Below are 15,282 nucleotides of genomic sequence, written 5' to 3'. Positions count from 1 at the left end.
CCATCTGTAAAATGAAAGAGTGGGACCAAATGGCCTCTTTTCTAGCTCTAGGTTTGTGATCCTTGGCACTTCTTTTTTACTGCTTTGTAGTATAAGTAGTTGTCATATCTCCCCTATTAAACACCTGAAGGAAGGAAGGACCATGCATATTTGTTGAATTGAAAGAATAAATATAGATATTTTAAGTGTTAATTTGTAGTAAGTTAGAATTTGACTGGTAGAAAGGAAGACATTGAGGACAAAGACATATTTGAAATCAAAGAAGGGAATTCAGAGCAGAAAGTGTGAACCAGGACCAGGTGACTAGAAAACTCTGGGGCAGGAGTAGAGAAATAAAGATGCTTTCTATATAAAGAGTCTTTCCTGGAAGGGGAAAAAAATAAGTTAATGCTTGAAAATGATAGTACTAGTAACTGACACATATATAGCACCTAGGATCATAGGATTGTGGACTTAGAGCTGGAAGAGACTTTAGAAGCCATTAATAAAGCCCAATCCCCTCATTTTATAGCAGAGGAACTGACATCTAAAGAGGTTAAATGACTTGCCCAGGATCATATAAGTAATAAGTGCCAGATTTGGAATTCAGACTAAGGTTCTCTGACTCTAAATCCAGTGTTCCTGCCATTGCACCATACTGTCTTAAGATTTACAAAGCACTTTTCACACATAATCTTATTTGAACCTCGTAACAACTCTGTGAAGTAGGCAAGGCAAGCATTATCATTGCCATTTTAGAGATGAAGAAACTAAGACACTTTGAGCTTAAATGACTTGTCCAGGGTCACATGGCTAGTTGTGTGTCAGAAGTGGGGTGTGAACTCAAGTCTGTCCTGGCTCCAAGGATAGTGTACTTTGCCGTATAGCTTGCTTCACCAGAGGTTCAGGGCCACATTCTAAAGTTTAGGTTCAATTAAGATCAGGTCATTGATGGACTCGGGTAATTGACAAACGCAGAATTATTTAATAAAATTGATTTTTTTCCCTTCTTTTTCAGAGTTGGAACACAGCTGGAATTGGAGAGACTTTGACAGATGATCTTCCCACATTTAGCCTTACCCCTCTTGAATATATTAGCAACGTAAGAGAAATAGCATATTGATTTTTCTGGGACAGCCATGGCAAACAAAATATCTTTTTGTGTTTTGGCTGCTTGACACTCAAGGTTAAGTAGCTGTTTATCCCAGTTCTGCATTTTGTGCTTTGACTTTTACAGTGTCTCTACTTAAGTCACATTCTTTAAGGGAAAATTTATTTTAAAGAACTTTTGAAACACATATGGTAGCTAAAGGATGAAGGTAGAGTCTCATGAAAAGGAAAGAGAATGAGATACATTAAATAGATATGTAGAAAGTTCCAGTATTAGAAGTTGGTGATGCTCTTTTGATTTTCTCAGTACTTTATAGAAATGGGAAACATGTTGGCAGCTTCAAACAAATGAGCAATCTTTATTATTTTTTAGTCTTGCTTCAGTCAGATAATATAAAAACTTATTCTAATCAATTGAAAATAAATGCTGATTTCAAATGTTCTGCCACCTTCATTGGAGAGAGTGTAAATTAGTAATGTTTTTTGTAGGCTAGTAAACTGTTTGTACTGTAGCCACAGTGTTGTCAGAATTTATCTAGCATAGAGGTTCCCAAACTTATTTGGCCTACCACCCTCTTTTCAAAAAGAAAATTACTCAACACTCCCCTGGAAATCTACTTTCTTTAACCTTTTAATGTTTTTTTTTTTGAAATTTGAATAATTTCCAAAAAAAAAAAAATTTTTTTTAAAAAATGACACATCTTAAATTTAATAATTTATTGTAAATTTGTGGTTTTTTCCTGTATTGAAATTTTGATGATGTAATATTGTGTCATGTAGCCATATAGTATCATATTGTAAGCAAGTCATTACATGCACATATTCGGCTGATGCATACTGGACTTCCTGACAGTGTGTGATACCGCTTGCCTGCCAACATTTGCTTGTTAAGATCTGTCAGTGGACTTGACTACTGATCGATTATAACTTGCATTTTGTGTGTTTATTTGGAAAATAATATAATCACTATGACTTTAACTGTGTTATGCAACATAAGCATGTATGAACAGTTTTTCAAAATTTTCTTATCTTCTTTTCTTTCCTTATGCTTCCATCACCCCCTTATTTTTATTCAATGCCCTCCAGCGGCTACCACCACCTTGGATCATTCGAGCATCCCCAAGGGGCACGGTTTGGGAACCTATTCATGTTAAGGACCAGTCCTTACAGAGAAATAGTATTGGCTGGTGTGTAGATAACCAGATGAATAACCAAGAAAACAAATAACCAAGAAAACTTGGATTCTAGCTGGGCCATGACTTTCTCTTAGTCACACCTAATTTGGTTTCTTTTTTCTGTAAAATTAGGATGATATTGATAACTTTTTAGAGATAATGGGAGGTTTGATGAGATTCCATTTATATAATATGTGCTCTTTGGAAGAAAGATACTGGAAGTGCATAGTCATTGAATTAACAAGCACTAAAAATCAGCTATGTCTCAGTAAAAATCAGTAGCTCATATTTCTATAGTCCTTCAATGGTTACAAAGTACTTTAATATTTACAAAGCACATTATACCCATTATCCACTTTGATTGTCTCACGTGAGGTAAAAGGGAGGCAAATGTTATTGTTTCTGTTTTAATAAATGAGGAAACTGAGGCTCAGAGGAGTAGAATGATTGCCCAGGCTTAGTGGCAAGTAAATGGCAGAACATGTGCTTGGAGGCAAATCTCATAACTCTATGTCTAAGGTGCTCTCTGTTCTAGTGAGCTCCCAGAACCATGGTTTTGGTTCTTATGCACATGGCTGTCGAGGCCCATTTGTTGTTGTTTAGTTGTTCTGATTCTTCATGACCCTTTGGACCATAGTGACTATGGAGTTTTCTTGGCAAAGACATTGAAGTGTTTTGCCATTTTCATCTCCAGTGGATTAAGGCAAACAGAGATTAAGTGACTTGCTCAGGGTCACACAGCTAGTAAGGGTCTCATGCCTGATTTGAACTCAGGTCTTCCTGACTTCGGGCCCAGCACTCTGTCCACTAGCTCCTCTAGCCCAGCACTCTAGCCACTTAGCTGCCAAGATCACACAATTAGTTAGTGTCTGAGCCCTGATTTGAACTCAGGTCATCCTGACTCCAGACTCAATGCTCTATACACTGAGACATTTAGTTTCCTCTCAAGGCCCATAGAAGTATAATAATTTACCACATAGCAGGGAGAATCTGAAGATCTGAGTTCTAGTTATGACTTTACCACAAACCAGCCAAGTGATCCTGGGTGAGTCATTTAATTCTCTAGGCCTCAGTTTCTTCATTTGTAAAGTGAAAGGAGTTGGACTAGCTAGTCAGTCAAGAAGCATTTATTCTGTGCTAGGAACTGTGCTCAGTGCTGGGGATACAAAGAAAGGCAAAACCCAGTTTTTGTGTTCAGGGAGGTCACAGTCTGATCAGAGAGACAACATGCAGACAACTACATACCAACAAGATATGTACAAGATAAGTTAAGAATAACCTCAAGAGGAAAGGCACGAAGACTATGGAGGCTGAGAAGGGCTTCGTACAGAAGGTAGGACAGCACTTACCACAGTGCCTGGCACGTAGTAGTTGCTTGATGAAAGTTTATTAACTAACTGACTTTAGCTGACGCTTTAAGGAAGCCAGGGAAGCAGGAAGGAGAGGAGAGAATTCCAAGCAGGGATACAACTAGTGAAAATGTGTGGAGTCAGGACATAGGAGTATGGTGTGTGAGGAACAACAAGGAGGCCAGTATCACTGGATCATAGGACGGGGAGTAAGGTGTCAGAAGACTGGAAAGGTAGGAAGGGGCTGGGTTATGAAGAACTTTAAAGCCAGAGGATTTTATTTTTGATCCTGGATAAGGAACCATTGGAGTTTATTGAGAAAGGGGGTGATGTGGTCACCTGGGCTTTAGGAAGATCAGTTTTGACAGCTGAGTGAAGGATGGACTGGATTGGAAAGAGATTTGTGGCAGAGAGATCAACCAACAGGCTGTTTATTGTAACAGTCCAGGTGTGAGTTAATGTGCACTTGGGCGGTTGCAGTATCAGAGGAGAGAAGAGGGCTTAATGTGAGATTAAAACAAGAGGATCTGACAACTGATGGATTATGGAGAGTGAGAGAAAGTGAGAAGTTGAGGGTCGCAGTTGGGTTGTGAGCCTGGGTGATTGGGAGGGTGGTGGAATCCTTGACAGCAGTAGCGAAGTTAGGAAGAGGGAAGGTCTGAGAGAGAAAGATAGTTCAGTGTTGGACATGTTGAGTTTAAGATATCTGTGAACATCCAGTTTGAGATGTCCGGTGGGAAGTTAGAGATGCAGGGTTGGAAATCAGGAGAGAGGTTAGAGCTGGATAAGTTAGATTTGAGAACCTTTAGCATAGAGATGATAATTGAATCTGTGGAAGCTAATGAGATCATCAAATGAAATAGGAATAGAGGGAGAAGGGAATAAGGCCTAGGACTGAGCATTAGGGGAATCCAGTGGTTAGTGGATATGATGAATTAAGATCCCCAAAAGGAGCCTGAGAAGGAGCTATCAGACAGGTAGGAGGAGACCTGGAAGAGAGCAAACTAGGAAAACTAGGAGTGAAGAGGTTATCAAGAAGAAGAGGGTGATAGTGTCAGAGACTGTCGAGAGGTCAAGGAGTATGAGGACTAGATAATTTTAAAGTTTCCTTTAATATCTGACCTTCAGTGTTTAAACAACAGGTTTAGGATTAGAAATTGGGATTCCTTACTTCCAATCCTATCTGTCTAGCCTTGTGTAAAATACCTTCTGGTGGGAGGAAACTAAGTACAATGTAGTCAAAATCACTGTACTTTTTCATCATCTTTATTTTATATTCACGTGCTTCCTAGGCAGCATGCTGTCCCAGGATACACTAATAGACTGGAGCAAGAATATTGAACCAGTAAGGCTTGTCCATTGTTTGAGAGGCTGGAGGAATATATAAACCTGAAAACTAAAGTGTTGTTTACAGTGTTCTTTATAGCTGAAATCTGGGCTTGACCTTTTACATTTGGTATTTTGGGCATTGGTATTCTCTGAGTTTTGATTCATACTAAACAGTAAGCCAGGATGATCACCAACAGGATCCTGGAATCTAGCCAATCTGTTAGCTATATTAACTATGTCAGCACTTTGCTGAGCTAGGCTAGGCTGTACCTATATGGTCAGCCAAAGTATGGCAGCCACAACCCTGGTGGTTACATCAGCAGTTGTCTTAAAGATTGCATTAACTCCATGAGACTTCGGCGTTGTGAGCTGCCAGAAGAATAACAAGAATAGTGTAAACTAGCACTCATGGTCTGAGGCTAGACATAGGACAAAGATGAATCTCAGAGACAGAGCTGCATATAGCACTGGTTTCTGAAAATTATTATTTGAATCTTCTAGTCAGAGAATGGTATTTATGTGTAGGCAGCACACAAATTTTCCCTGTAGGCAGCAGGGGAAAGCCCATGGGTCATCTCTTCATCTCTTTAAATATACCTTCACATGAGAATAGCAGGAAAGTCAAGAGTTTTGTCTTTGAATACAAGTGGTAATCATTACACAAACATACAACTTAAACACATAAATCTGTATCACATATACAAAATATCATTGGTTTAGGCAAGTCTGTAACAATGGTCAATATAACTAAATTCTGGGAAGAAATTTAGGTCAAAGAGCTCTTAAATCAAGATATTTTATCTCTTTTATTTGCCCTTTAATAGTCACGCTAGCATAATTAATATATTGTGTTAAATAATTGCCTGCATCCTGGTAACACAAATCTGATATGACGGTCAAAATCCAAGTAGAGATAAGTTGTCTGTTGGAAATACAGGACTGGAACACAGGTGGGATCTCTGGGCTAGAGATAATGTAGATTTGATATTCTGCCCAAAAAGGATAATAGCTGAAGAGTCTGTTTTGTCCTGAGGGTAGATGAGATCACCAAAGGAGTGAATATTGAGAGAAAAGAGCAGGCCAGTGAAGGGGGTCTTAGTGGTTAAAATAATGTTGTCAACTTCAACTCAGAATGTACAATCTGACTTTTAAAGTCAGCGTTTGCTCAAGTGAATAAGGACTTTGAATAAGAAAGAATGCTGATTTCCTTTATTTTGCTACCAATTAGAAAAAGAACAAACTAGTATGACTTTTTTTTTTGTGGGCTGGTAAAATGTTTGTACTTATTATGCCTGGACCTTAATAGCACTTTATTTTCTGTTTAGATTGGGCAGTATATCATGTCCCTCCCACTAAATCTTGAGCCATTTGTTACCCAGGAAGATTCTGCTTTGGAATTAGCATTGCATGCTGGAAAGCTGCCATTTCCTCCTGAGCAAGGTAAGAGAATCACTTAGCTGCTGTTGCACCTTGGGAAAAACACTGATCCAGATATTTCTAGCCTTGTGAGAAGAGAATACTGAATGTCACAGGATCATAGATTTGTAGTAGGAAAGAACCTTAGAGGTCATCTAGTCCAAAGCCCTCACTTTGTAGATGAGGAAACTGAAGCTCATAGAGGTTAAATGATTTGCCTAGAGTTTCAGAATTTTTTTTTTTGGGTGAAGCAGTTGGGGTTAAGTGACTTGCCCAGGGTCACACAGCTAGTAAGTGTCAAGTGTCTGAGGCCAGATTTGAACTCAGGTCCTCCTGACTCTAAGGCCAGAGCTCTATCCACTGTGCCATCTAGCTAGAGTTTCAAGGGTAGTGAGTGGAAGAGTGGAAATTTGAACTTGGGTCCTCTGACTTCTAAATCCAGCACTGTTTGTAGAGCACCATGCTGTCCTCTTATCCGTGAAGCACCTGGATGCTTGCTTATGTACTCTCTTCCAAAACAGAAACCTATAAAATGTTGCACTAGATGGTACAGATATTATTTGGAGTGTTTTATGGATGAAGAAACTGAGGCCAGAGAAAGGAAAACTCTTACCTCAGGTCTGTTGGTTTAACTCAGTTCTTTTAATTCTCATTTCAGTCTTCTTTTATATCCCTCTTGTCAGTGAATTAATTCACTTTAATAGAATTAACAGTTTTGGATCAGCAGTTGTCAAAAAGCTACAGCAGTGGAATCATGAGTCCATAGTAAAGAGAAAGTATCCACTAAAATGTTGAACACTGTTGATGTTTGCCATTCTCTAATGGGTGTTTATAATAGAACAGGTCAGGGCTGATAAATTTATTGATAAGCAGAGAGTGATAGGTTTAAGGTTCCTGGAAACTTTATCTCAAATGGAGGGTCAGCTGATAGGCACAGTTTAGCATTACTGACCTCAAGGGTGAAACATTAGAATATTCCTGTTCTCTTTGGGTAAAGTCAAAAGTCCTTGGGTGTAACTTAACAAAAGCATTTCTATCAAATGGCTGCTCTTAAAATTGAGCAAGATTGAAGTAATCACAAGACATTTTACTGAAACCACATCCAAAGTTAAAAGATACCATAGAGCTGTTGTGCAAAAACCCGGGGCTTTTCAACATCTCTTCTTGAAACTCTCTACTCCCTTGGCTTTTGTGACAGTTCTTCTCCTAGGTTATTCTCCTGCTTCTCTGACCACCCTTTATTGGCTCTTCTTCCCTGCCTCTTGACTTAAGCATGTCCTCCAAGATTCATCTTTCCTCACTTTCCTTTCCTATAGTCACTCACTCACAACTTCAGCCATCATCCCTGTGCTGATAACTCCTAAATTTACATCTCCAACTCTGATCTTCTATCTATGCTTCATTTTTCTGCTTCCAACCAACAATAGAAAGTATCCATTTGTATGATCTACTGTCACAGCAAATTCAGCATGTCCAAAATAGAACTCATCTTCTCACCACTCCCCCTTCAAAACAGTTCTTCTCTGTTTCTGTTATTGGTCCCACACTTCATCTAGTCTCTCCTTTGTAATGCCTTAGAGCAAGAGTTCTTAAAAGGGGGGGGGCATGGACTACATTTTACTGGGTCCATGTACTTGGATGGGGAAAAAATTATAATCTGACCCCCCCATACTGCTATGTAACCTTATTTTCTACCACTCTCTAGTATTCATCCTTTACTCCAGGGTTATTTCTGTTTCCCAAACATGCCATGCTCATTTCTTCCATTTGTTATATTGACCTATGTTATTTCCATACTCTTTATCTGCTTTCACACTTCCACTACCACTCAGAATATACTACCCATTCTCTATCAAAAACTAATGCATCTTTAAAGGCCTAGGTCAAGACCCGTCTCTTTCATGACATCATCACCAATTATTCCAACCCATCTTGTTTTCCTTTCCCCCCAACTCTTGCGGTATTTATCAAGTACTATGCAATTCAACACTTTTTTTATTATTATTATTTTGTGTGTTGGTCTTATTTAGACCTGGAGCTCCCTGAAGACAGACCGCTTCTTAGGCTTCTTTTGTGTCCTCTATAGCATGTAGCACAATCCTGCACACATATGGAAGGTATTCAGTAATGTCTGATTGGCCAGTGGGATTTTTCATGGGGAGATGTCGTGTGTTTCTGGAGGAATATTCTTTCTTCATTTCAGGGGATGAGTTGCCTGAGCTGGACAACATGGCTGACTACTGGTTGGGTTCCATTGCCAGGGCCACAATGCAGACATATTGTGATGTGATTCTTCAGATTCCTGAGCTGACTCCACACTCCACAAAACAGCTGGCTACAGACATCGGTGTGTATGGGGCTTATGGGAGTCAGGTGGCTGCTGCTGGCTCTCTGGCAGGCCCCCAGTGGAGAAGTCTGCCTACAATAAATGCTTCCCCTCAGTAACTGTGGTGCAATCTTTCTGGCCCTCAGGGTCAAATACTTAGGGGTTAGATTGGAATGAACAACACTAACAAGTCTGCTTCCTTGCCCTCTTCATTTGGGTCACCCCAGAACTGTCCTTGTGCCTCTGACAGGATAGACCAGCTGCCAGATCAGATATGGGACTTGCCTCCTTTCAGCATGCCCAAGCATGTGACAGAGTCTGAGGTGTGCCCCTCTGCCTCTTTCCTGAAAGGTGAGAAACCAGCCTTCACCAACATAGGACACTAGAAAAAGAACCTTTCAACTCTCTCTTTAAAAGTCTGTTGGATTTTTTTTTTATCCAAACTATGTTATGTGATGCAGACTCTACTTAGGGTACATGAGAATACTTAGAGATACATAAAAAACCTCCTATGTGTGATGCTGCCTGGTCTTTACAGAAAGAGCCTTTTGCAATAAAGAGTTTTCTGAGGAACAGCCCAAGTGCCTGTTTATTCTTTGCAGGAAAATGACCATGCCAGCATGGGGCACTAGATATTAACTAGATTCTCATCTGAGTGCCTGTCTAATTGTTCTATGTTAAAAAAAAATCTTTTCCATGGTGTGAAAGAGGGTTGCTAAGATGGTGTTGTTTGTGAAGATAAAACCTTCAGCACCATTTACTTTCATAGAATCATAGAACTTTTGAGCTAGAAAGAACTTTACACTATAAAGTCCAACCCCCAAATTTTACTGATAAGGAAACTGAGGTTCCCAAGGGAAAGTTCACTCCCCAAGGTCGAATAGCTAGTTAACGGTAGAATTGGAACCAGAACTTAGCTTCCAGTGTTTTTTCTGTTATGCCATATTACCTCCCAAATAGAAGACTTGGTTTTGTCCATGGACTTAGTCTAAATTCATAGACTCATAGAATATTAGTACAGAAAGGGACCACAGAGGTGATCTAGTCCACCCTCATGGTATAGGCAAGGAAACAAAGGCCTAGTGAGTGTAAGTGATTTGCCCAGAGTCACATAGCTAGTTAATTGCAGACCTGGAACTACAACCCAAGTGTTCTCATTCCTCCTCCTGTGTTCTTACCTATTAAGCCATCAGTATTACAGCGTAACCATCTACTTTTCCCCACTTCACTGGGCATATTTTATTTAGGAAAGTAAAAAGAAATGAAACTCATTCATCTGTGTTACTACTTATTAATTGTTCTAGGGCCAGGGGTGGGGAACCTGTGGCCTTGTGGTTGCATGTGGTCTTCTAGGTCCTCAAGTGTGGCCCTTTGACTGAATCCAAACTTCACAAACAAATCCCCTTAATAAAAGGATTTGTTCTGTAAAACTTGGACTCAGTTAAAAGGCTGCATCCAATGACCTAGAAGGCCACGTGGCCTTGAGGCCACAGGTTCTCCACCCTTGTTAGGAAAAGTTTTGGTGAGGAAGTCAGAGGTTGAAACCTTGAGATTTGGGATTCTTTGTAAATTATAATCACCTGTGTTATTCCTTCTCCCACATATTTTAAAGAGACGTCCAAGGAATCATTGAATTCCAGTGAGCTGAACCAAGCTATCTTAGCAGTAAAACTGATGCTTGATTTGATGTATTTATTACCTACACAGCCTCTTTGGGAAGGGGCCCAGTAAGATAAAAATAGAAAATCAGTTGTGCTAGGAACCACAAAGATACAAATAGAGAACAATAAAATGCAATAGATAATCAAATGTCACATTATGTGGTACAAATTTTTAATGTCATGTGAATTTATAGAGGGGAATGGATGAAAGAAGGGAGGAAAGAAAACATGGAATCGCCTCCCAGTTTATATCATACTTGTTTAAGAGGTCATGTTTACCTTCTGTGTATGTTTTTTTCTTCTAATTTTAACGTATTAGAAAAGCAAACATATTTCCTTGATTCTCTAAATTATTGTAACTAAGTTATGGGACTGGATGCAGTTATTAGTTGCAGTGATACACCTTTACAACCCTGGGGTTAAGGGATGTAATTTACACTTCAGTTATAAATGTTTGGAAATTTTACTAAATGGAGTTATTTTTGAAGGTATATGGTTTGACCGTTGGCGTATTTGAATCCATGTGCTAATGTACTGTTCTAAGGAGTTTTATTTGGTTTAGAAAACCCCTAGACAGAACTGTACGTTCTTTGCTCCTTAAATGAGGGTTTGGCGGAGGTGCACCCTGAATTTTTCTTCATGTAGTTTAGTGGCCTCATTCAGGTTGTATTGCTGTGGTTGTTCCTTGGAAGAGAATGCGTTGGTCATCTTTACTTTTTGTGCTGAGTAATGCCTGTTTGTTTTTAAAGTAATAACCCTGGCCTGCTTACAGAGAAAGATGTTGTAGAGATATATTCTCTTTTTTCTTTTAAACCCCACAGACTATCTGATAAATGTGATGGATGCCTTGGGCCTCCAGCCATCCCGGGCCCTCCAGAACATGGTGACTCTCTTGAAGACCAAACCAGAGGATTATAGACAGGCAGCCAAAGGTCTCCCCCGTCGACTAGCCAGCAAAGTGGCCTCCATGAGGAATGTGAATTACTGATCCTACTATGCAGACTTTGGAAGGTGGAGTGAGAGCTAATATTCTGGGCCAGCAACAGTATTCCCATATTTATTGGGAATATTTTACCAACCCGGCCAGGAATCAAGGCATCTTCTTGAACAGGAAGATTCATTTGTATAGTCCTCAAAGCGTTGTGGGTAGAGGGCATATTATTTATTAGGGTAAATATTTTAATCTTTTTTTGGAATGATCTGATTTTTCAAATGGAATTTACGATGAAAATGAAGAAACTTTAAAAAAAACTAATCTTTGTGTTAACATGAGTACCAAAATGTCGAATTGCTATAGTAGCAAAACTTTGGGGAGTATGAGGACTAGTTGTGGCTAATTTGGGTCTTTGCTTTTCTTGGGGTGAGTAATGGTGATGTAACTAGTGCTTGCTGGGTAGTGTGATGTGTGTTACATGGTTACCTGATTGTGGCTCCTGGTGCCGCTTAGCTGGGAGACTCAAACCAGGCTCTCTGCACCTCATAGCTTCCTTGAACACTTAGCAATAAAAGTAGCAATAAGTGTCAGGCTTTTTGGCAGGGGAGAGAGTGGGTGATTCTTATACAAATCATATGCCTTTTCCCTTCCTGTAAAAAAAAAGTTCATTTGGGAATATCTGAAGTATATATTGTGGTATTTGAGAGGGGGGCCTATGTTGCGATATTGGAGGCAAAGGCAGGAGTGCAGACTCTTCAGGATATTTCCAAAAATTTTTTAATTGGCACAGCTAGGTGGTGCAGTGGATAGAGCACCAAGCCCTGGAGTCAGGAGGACCTGAGTTCAAATCCAGCCTCAGATACATAGCACTCACTAAGCTGTGTGACTCTGGGCAAATCACTTAACCCCAATTGCCTCACCAAAAAAAAATAATTGAAAAGATAAAATTAATTTTGTTAATGTAAATATTATTATTATGATGATTAAGAGAACATCATTGGGACATTTATTCTTCTTGGGCTGCCCTTCCCATCATTTTAGAAGCATTCTAATCAATATCACTCCTTTCACTTGGTTCTCATCATCAACCCCGCAAATATGAAGGTGGCAGTACTAAATGGAATGTCATCTATGGGGTAACCATTTTGTCTGGCACTGGCAAAGCCCCAGTTGGGAACCCGAACCAAGAAAAATATTTCAGTTTCTTATGTAGCTGAGCACACACTGTCCCTGGCAGGAGCTGAGCCTGTGTTTGGGTACTGGCCACTGGGGAAAACCGCCTTGAATAAGCAAGGACAGATTCATGTAAGTATTCAAGAAATCTAGAGGGGCAACCGGGTGTTTATTTAACCCGGAAAGCTCTGTGGGTTTAGTAACCTTGTCCTGTTTATGTCACGTAATTCATCATTTTTCTGAGCAATTCACATTTTCAAAAAAAATGCCCAGACATGTCATTTTGTTCTTTTGCTTTTTCTTTCTACATGAATATGGGAAGTTGGGTCCTCTCTCTGTATAACAAAATCTATTATTTCTCTGGTGTCCCAGCTGGGATCCTTTGTAAAGAAATGGCTCCAGGGAAGGATTGGTGGTGGGGTAGGGGGAATACCTTGCAATGGAACCACAACCCAACCCTACCTGAAGTTTTCTCTAATTGTCCTGAATCCCAGAGGTATTCGGCTGGTGACTCCTCTCTCTCTAACAATCATCCCAGCCTTGATCTCTGGGGACCCAGATTCTCCCATGTCTTCTGACCTGTATGTATGAAAATTTGCTTTTTTTTTCCTTACCTGGAGATAAAGGTTATTGTTGCTTTTTTTTTTAACTTCACTAGCAATAAATACAGTCACAGATGGTTCAAATTCTAACCCTAATAGCCCCTATAGTCCCAAATGGATTTTCATAGGTTCATCTCCATGTGGACAGCTGCCATGATTCCCTGGAGAGGGCCTGCTTATGAATATCCCTCATCAATACTTAACCTGACTCTTTCTCTTTTCTGGCTTCCAAGTTGGTACCCCATGTTATACTGTCCACTAAGTTCTGGTAGGTCTTATTTTTGGCCCTATTTGCAAGACTTGAAAGGTGGATGGCTTTACACCTATTTCAGCTTAGATGTTAGCTTTGCCCACCTCCTTGTTCTAATATTGATTTGTTGTTTATTCCCAAAGAAATGCTCATTTAAAATCTGCCTTAGAGTTTTTACAATCTTGAACATGCCTTGCGCAAACGGGAATAATAACAGTTTCCTCTAACCCTAATTTAATGAACATAATCCCTTGATAACCATTCTTTTAAGAAATGGACTGATACAGTTGCTTTTCTCACTTGCTGCTCCAAGTCCTAGGGGTGTGACTCTAGGGCTGGGTCTTTAATAACATGGAACACAAGAAAAAGAGCCTACCCCCAGAGCAGCCACATGTGCAACTCAAACCTTGTGGATGGGAAAAATTATTGGAAGCAGCCAATTGAAGATGGGAGGAGATGTAGGAAAGGCTCCCTGAGCCTCCCTGAGGAGGGAATTAAAGAATGAAGAAGTGGGGCCAGCTAGGTGGTGCAGTGCATAGACTAGCGCAGGAGGACCTGAGTTCAAATCCTATCTCAGACCAGACACTTGACACTTACTAGCTGTGTAACCCTGGGCAAGTCATTTAACCCCAATTGCCTCACCCAAAAGAAAAAAATGAAAAAGTGGCTTGAAGGGAGAAGTGATTGTATAAGAACTCTTTCAGGGGTGGAGGGAGAAGAGAGGCCTACTTCATGTTGCTATAGCCCCATTCTTTAGTTGTTGCTCAGTCATTGTGGAGTGTGAGGGTGGAATTAGGTTTTTCATGGGATGAAATACTTCTCCTGAGCTCATCTAATGAGTCATTAACAACGATGAGACTAAACCTAAGCCATCCCACTTCCCAGTCTAGTGCTTTTACAAGGAAACCAAAATAAGATGAAGGGGTTCAGGAGGAAAATGTGAAGTAGAATTAATAAAAGGGGAATCAGTAGGATGATAGCAATACAGGAAAGGGTGAGAAGCTGAGAACTGGAGGGTTTTCATTGGGTTTTGAGAGATTATGTCTTCTGCCATCTCCTCACTAGGTTTTGGAGAGTCTGAGCTGGAACCAGCTCTCCCTGTACCATTACCCCACCCTAAGAGCCTGTGACTCTTGTGCTACCACACCTACCTTTTCCTTGGGTACACCATGTTCAGTGGGGAGCCATATAAAAATCCCAGCACTACCTGCATGTACTTCCTTATTTTTAGGCTGTCATCTGCTTCTCTAAGCTCATGGGTTTCTGTTTTAATCTTTCCTGGTGGTGGCAGCTCCTGGTTGTTGCTGCCTTCATACAGGGTTGGAGTTGTCCCTTGTGGCATGCCTCTGTTTTACTGCATTATCTTGGGAAGTAAGGAGAAGGAAGGGCTGCCTTTCCAGGGCCTGCTTCAGGCTTAATTTTGTCCTCTGCCGAAAATGAACTGAGAGAGACCTCTTTAACTCATAGGCACAGGGTTGAGTTTGGTCGTGGAGCTTGGATAAATGTTGGAGAAAAAGTGTGCTGGAATGAAATTCTGCCAGTCACAATGACACAAACATTATGTCTATTTTGGGGATCTCTTGCAAAGGGCAGTTTTGTTCCTAGACCAGTTTTGTTGTTTTTTTGGAGGACAATGATAAATGAAATCCCCTAACCCTTTTTTCATCTTTGTTAAGATTGTGCAGATGAGTTAGGGGAAATTTTTAGGTTTCCTTTGAAGAAAGAGGCTATGGGGATATAAATTTTTTTTTTTGTCAAATATTGTTCCTCTCACCTACTTAGACACAATAGCATGCTAATACCACTTTGAGAGTAAGGGTGCCTGGAGATATTTCTATCTTCGGAGAGGGCCCAAAGTTTTTTTTTCCTTTAGGTCTAGCCTGTGGTATCAAACTCTTAGGCCCATGAAGTCTTCCTTGGCTACAGAAGATGTGAGCAGACATTCCCAGGCCCCACTGTGGTTACTAGATGGAGTGGC

The 15,282-nt window shown here is 40.2% G+C and overlaps 1 protein-coding gene across 1 annotated transcript in view; it reads left to right on the top strand.

Annotated features, from left to right (window-relative positions):
- Positions 1–12,733, top strand: part of COG7 (component of oligomeric golgi complex 7) — a 62,353-nt gene extending 49,620 nt beyond the window's left edge. Inside the window, 4 exon segments of the mRNA XM_020978625.2 lie at positions 998–1,081; positions 6,268–6,382; positions 8,562–8,705; positions 11,167–12,733. Coding sequence (XP_020834284.1) covers positions 998–1,081; positions 6,268–6,382; positions 8,562–8,705; positions 11,167–11,333 — 510 coding nt within the window. The 3' untranslated portion in view covers positions 11,334–12,733.
- Positions 12,734–15,282: the final 2,549 nt, after the last annotated feature.

This window comes from Phascolarctos cinereus, unplaced genomic scaffold (genome assembly GCF_003287225.1).
Source record: "Phascolarctos cinereus isolate Bilbo 61053 unplaced genomic scaffold, phaCin_HiC Scaffold_4;HRSCAF=312, whole genome shotgun sequence".
In the NCBI taxonomy this organism is placed as follows: domain Eukaryota; kingdom Metazoa; phylum Chordata; class Mammalia; order Diprotodontia; family Phascolarctidae; genus Phascolarctos; species Phascolarctos cinereus.
The sequence above is the reverse complement of the archived record's forward strand: the minus strand, read 5'-3'. Positions and strand labels throughout refer to the sequence as shown.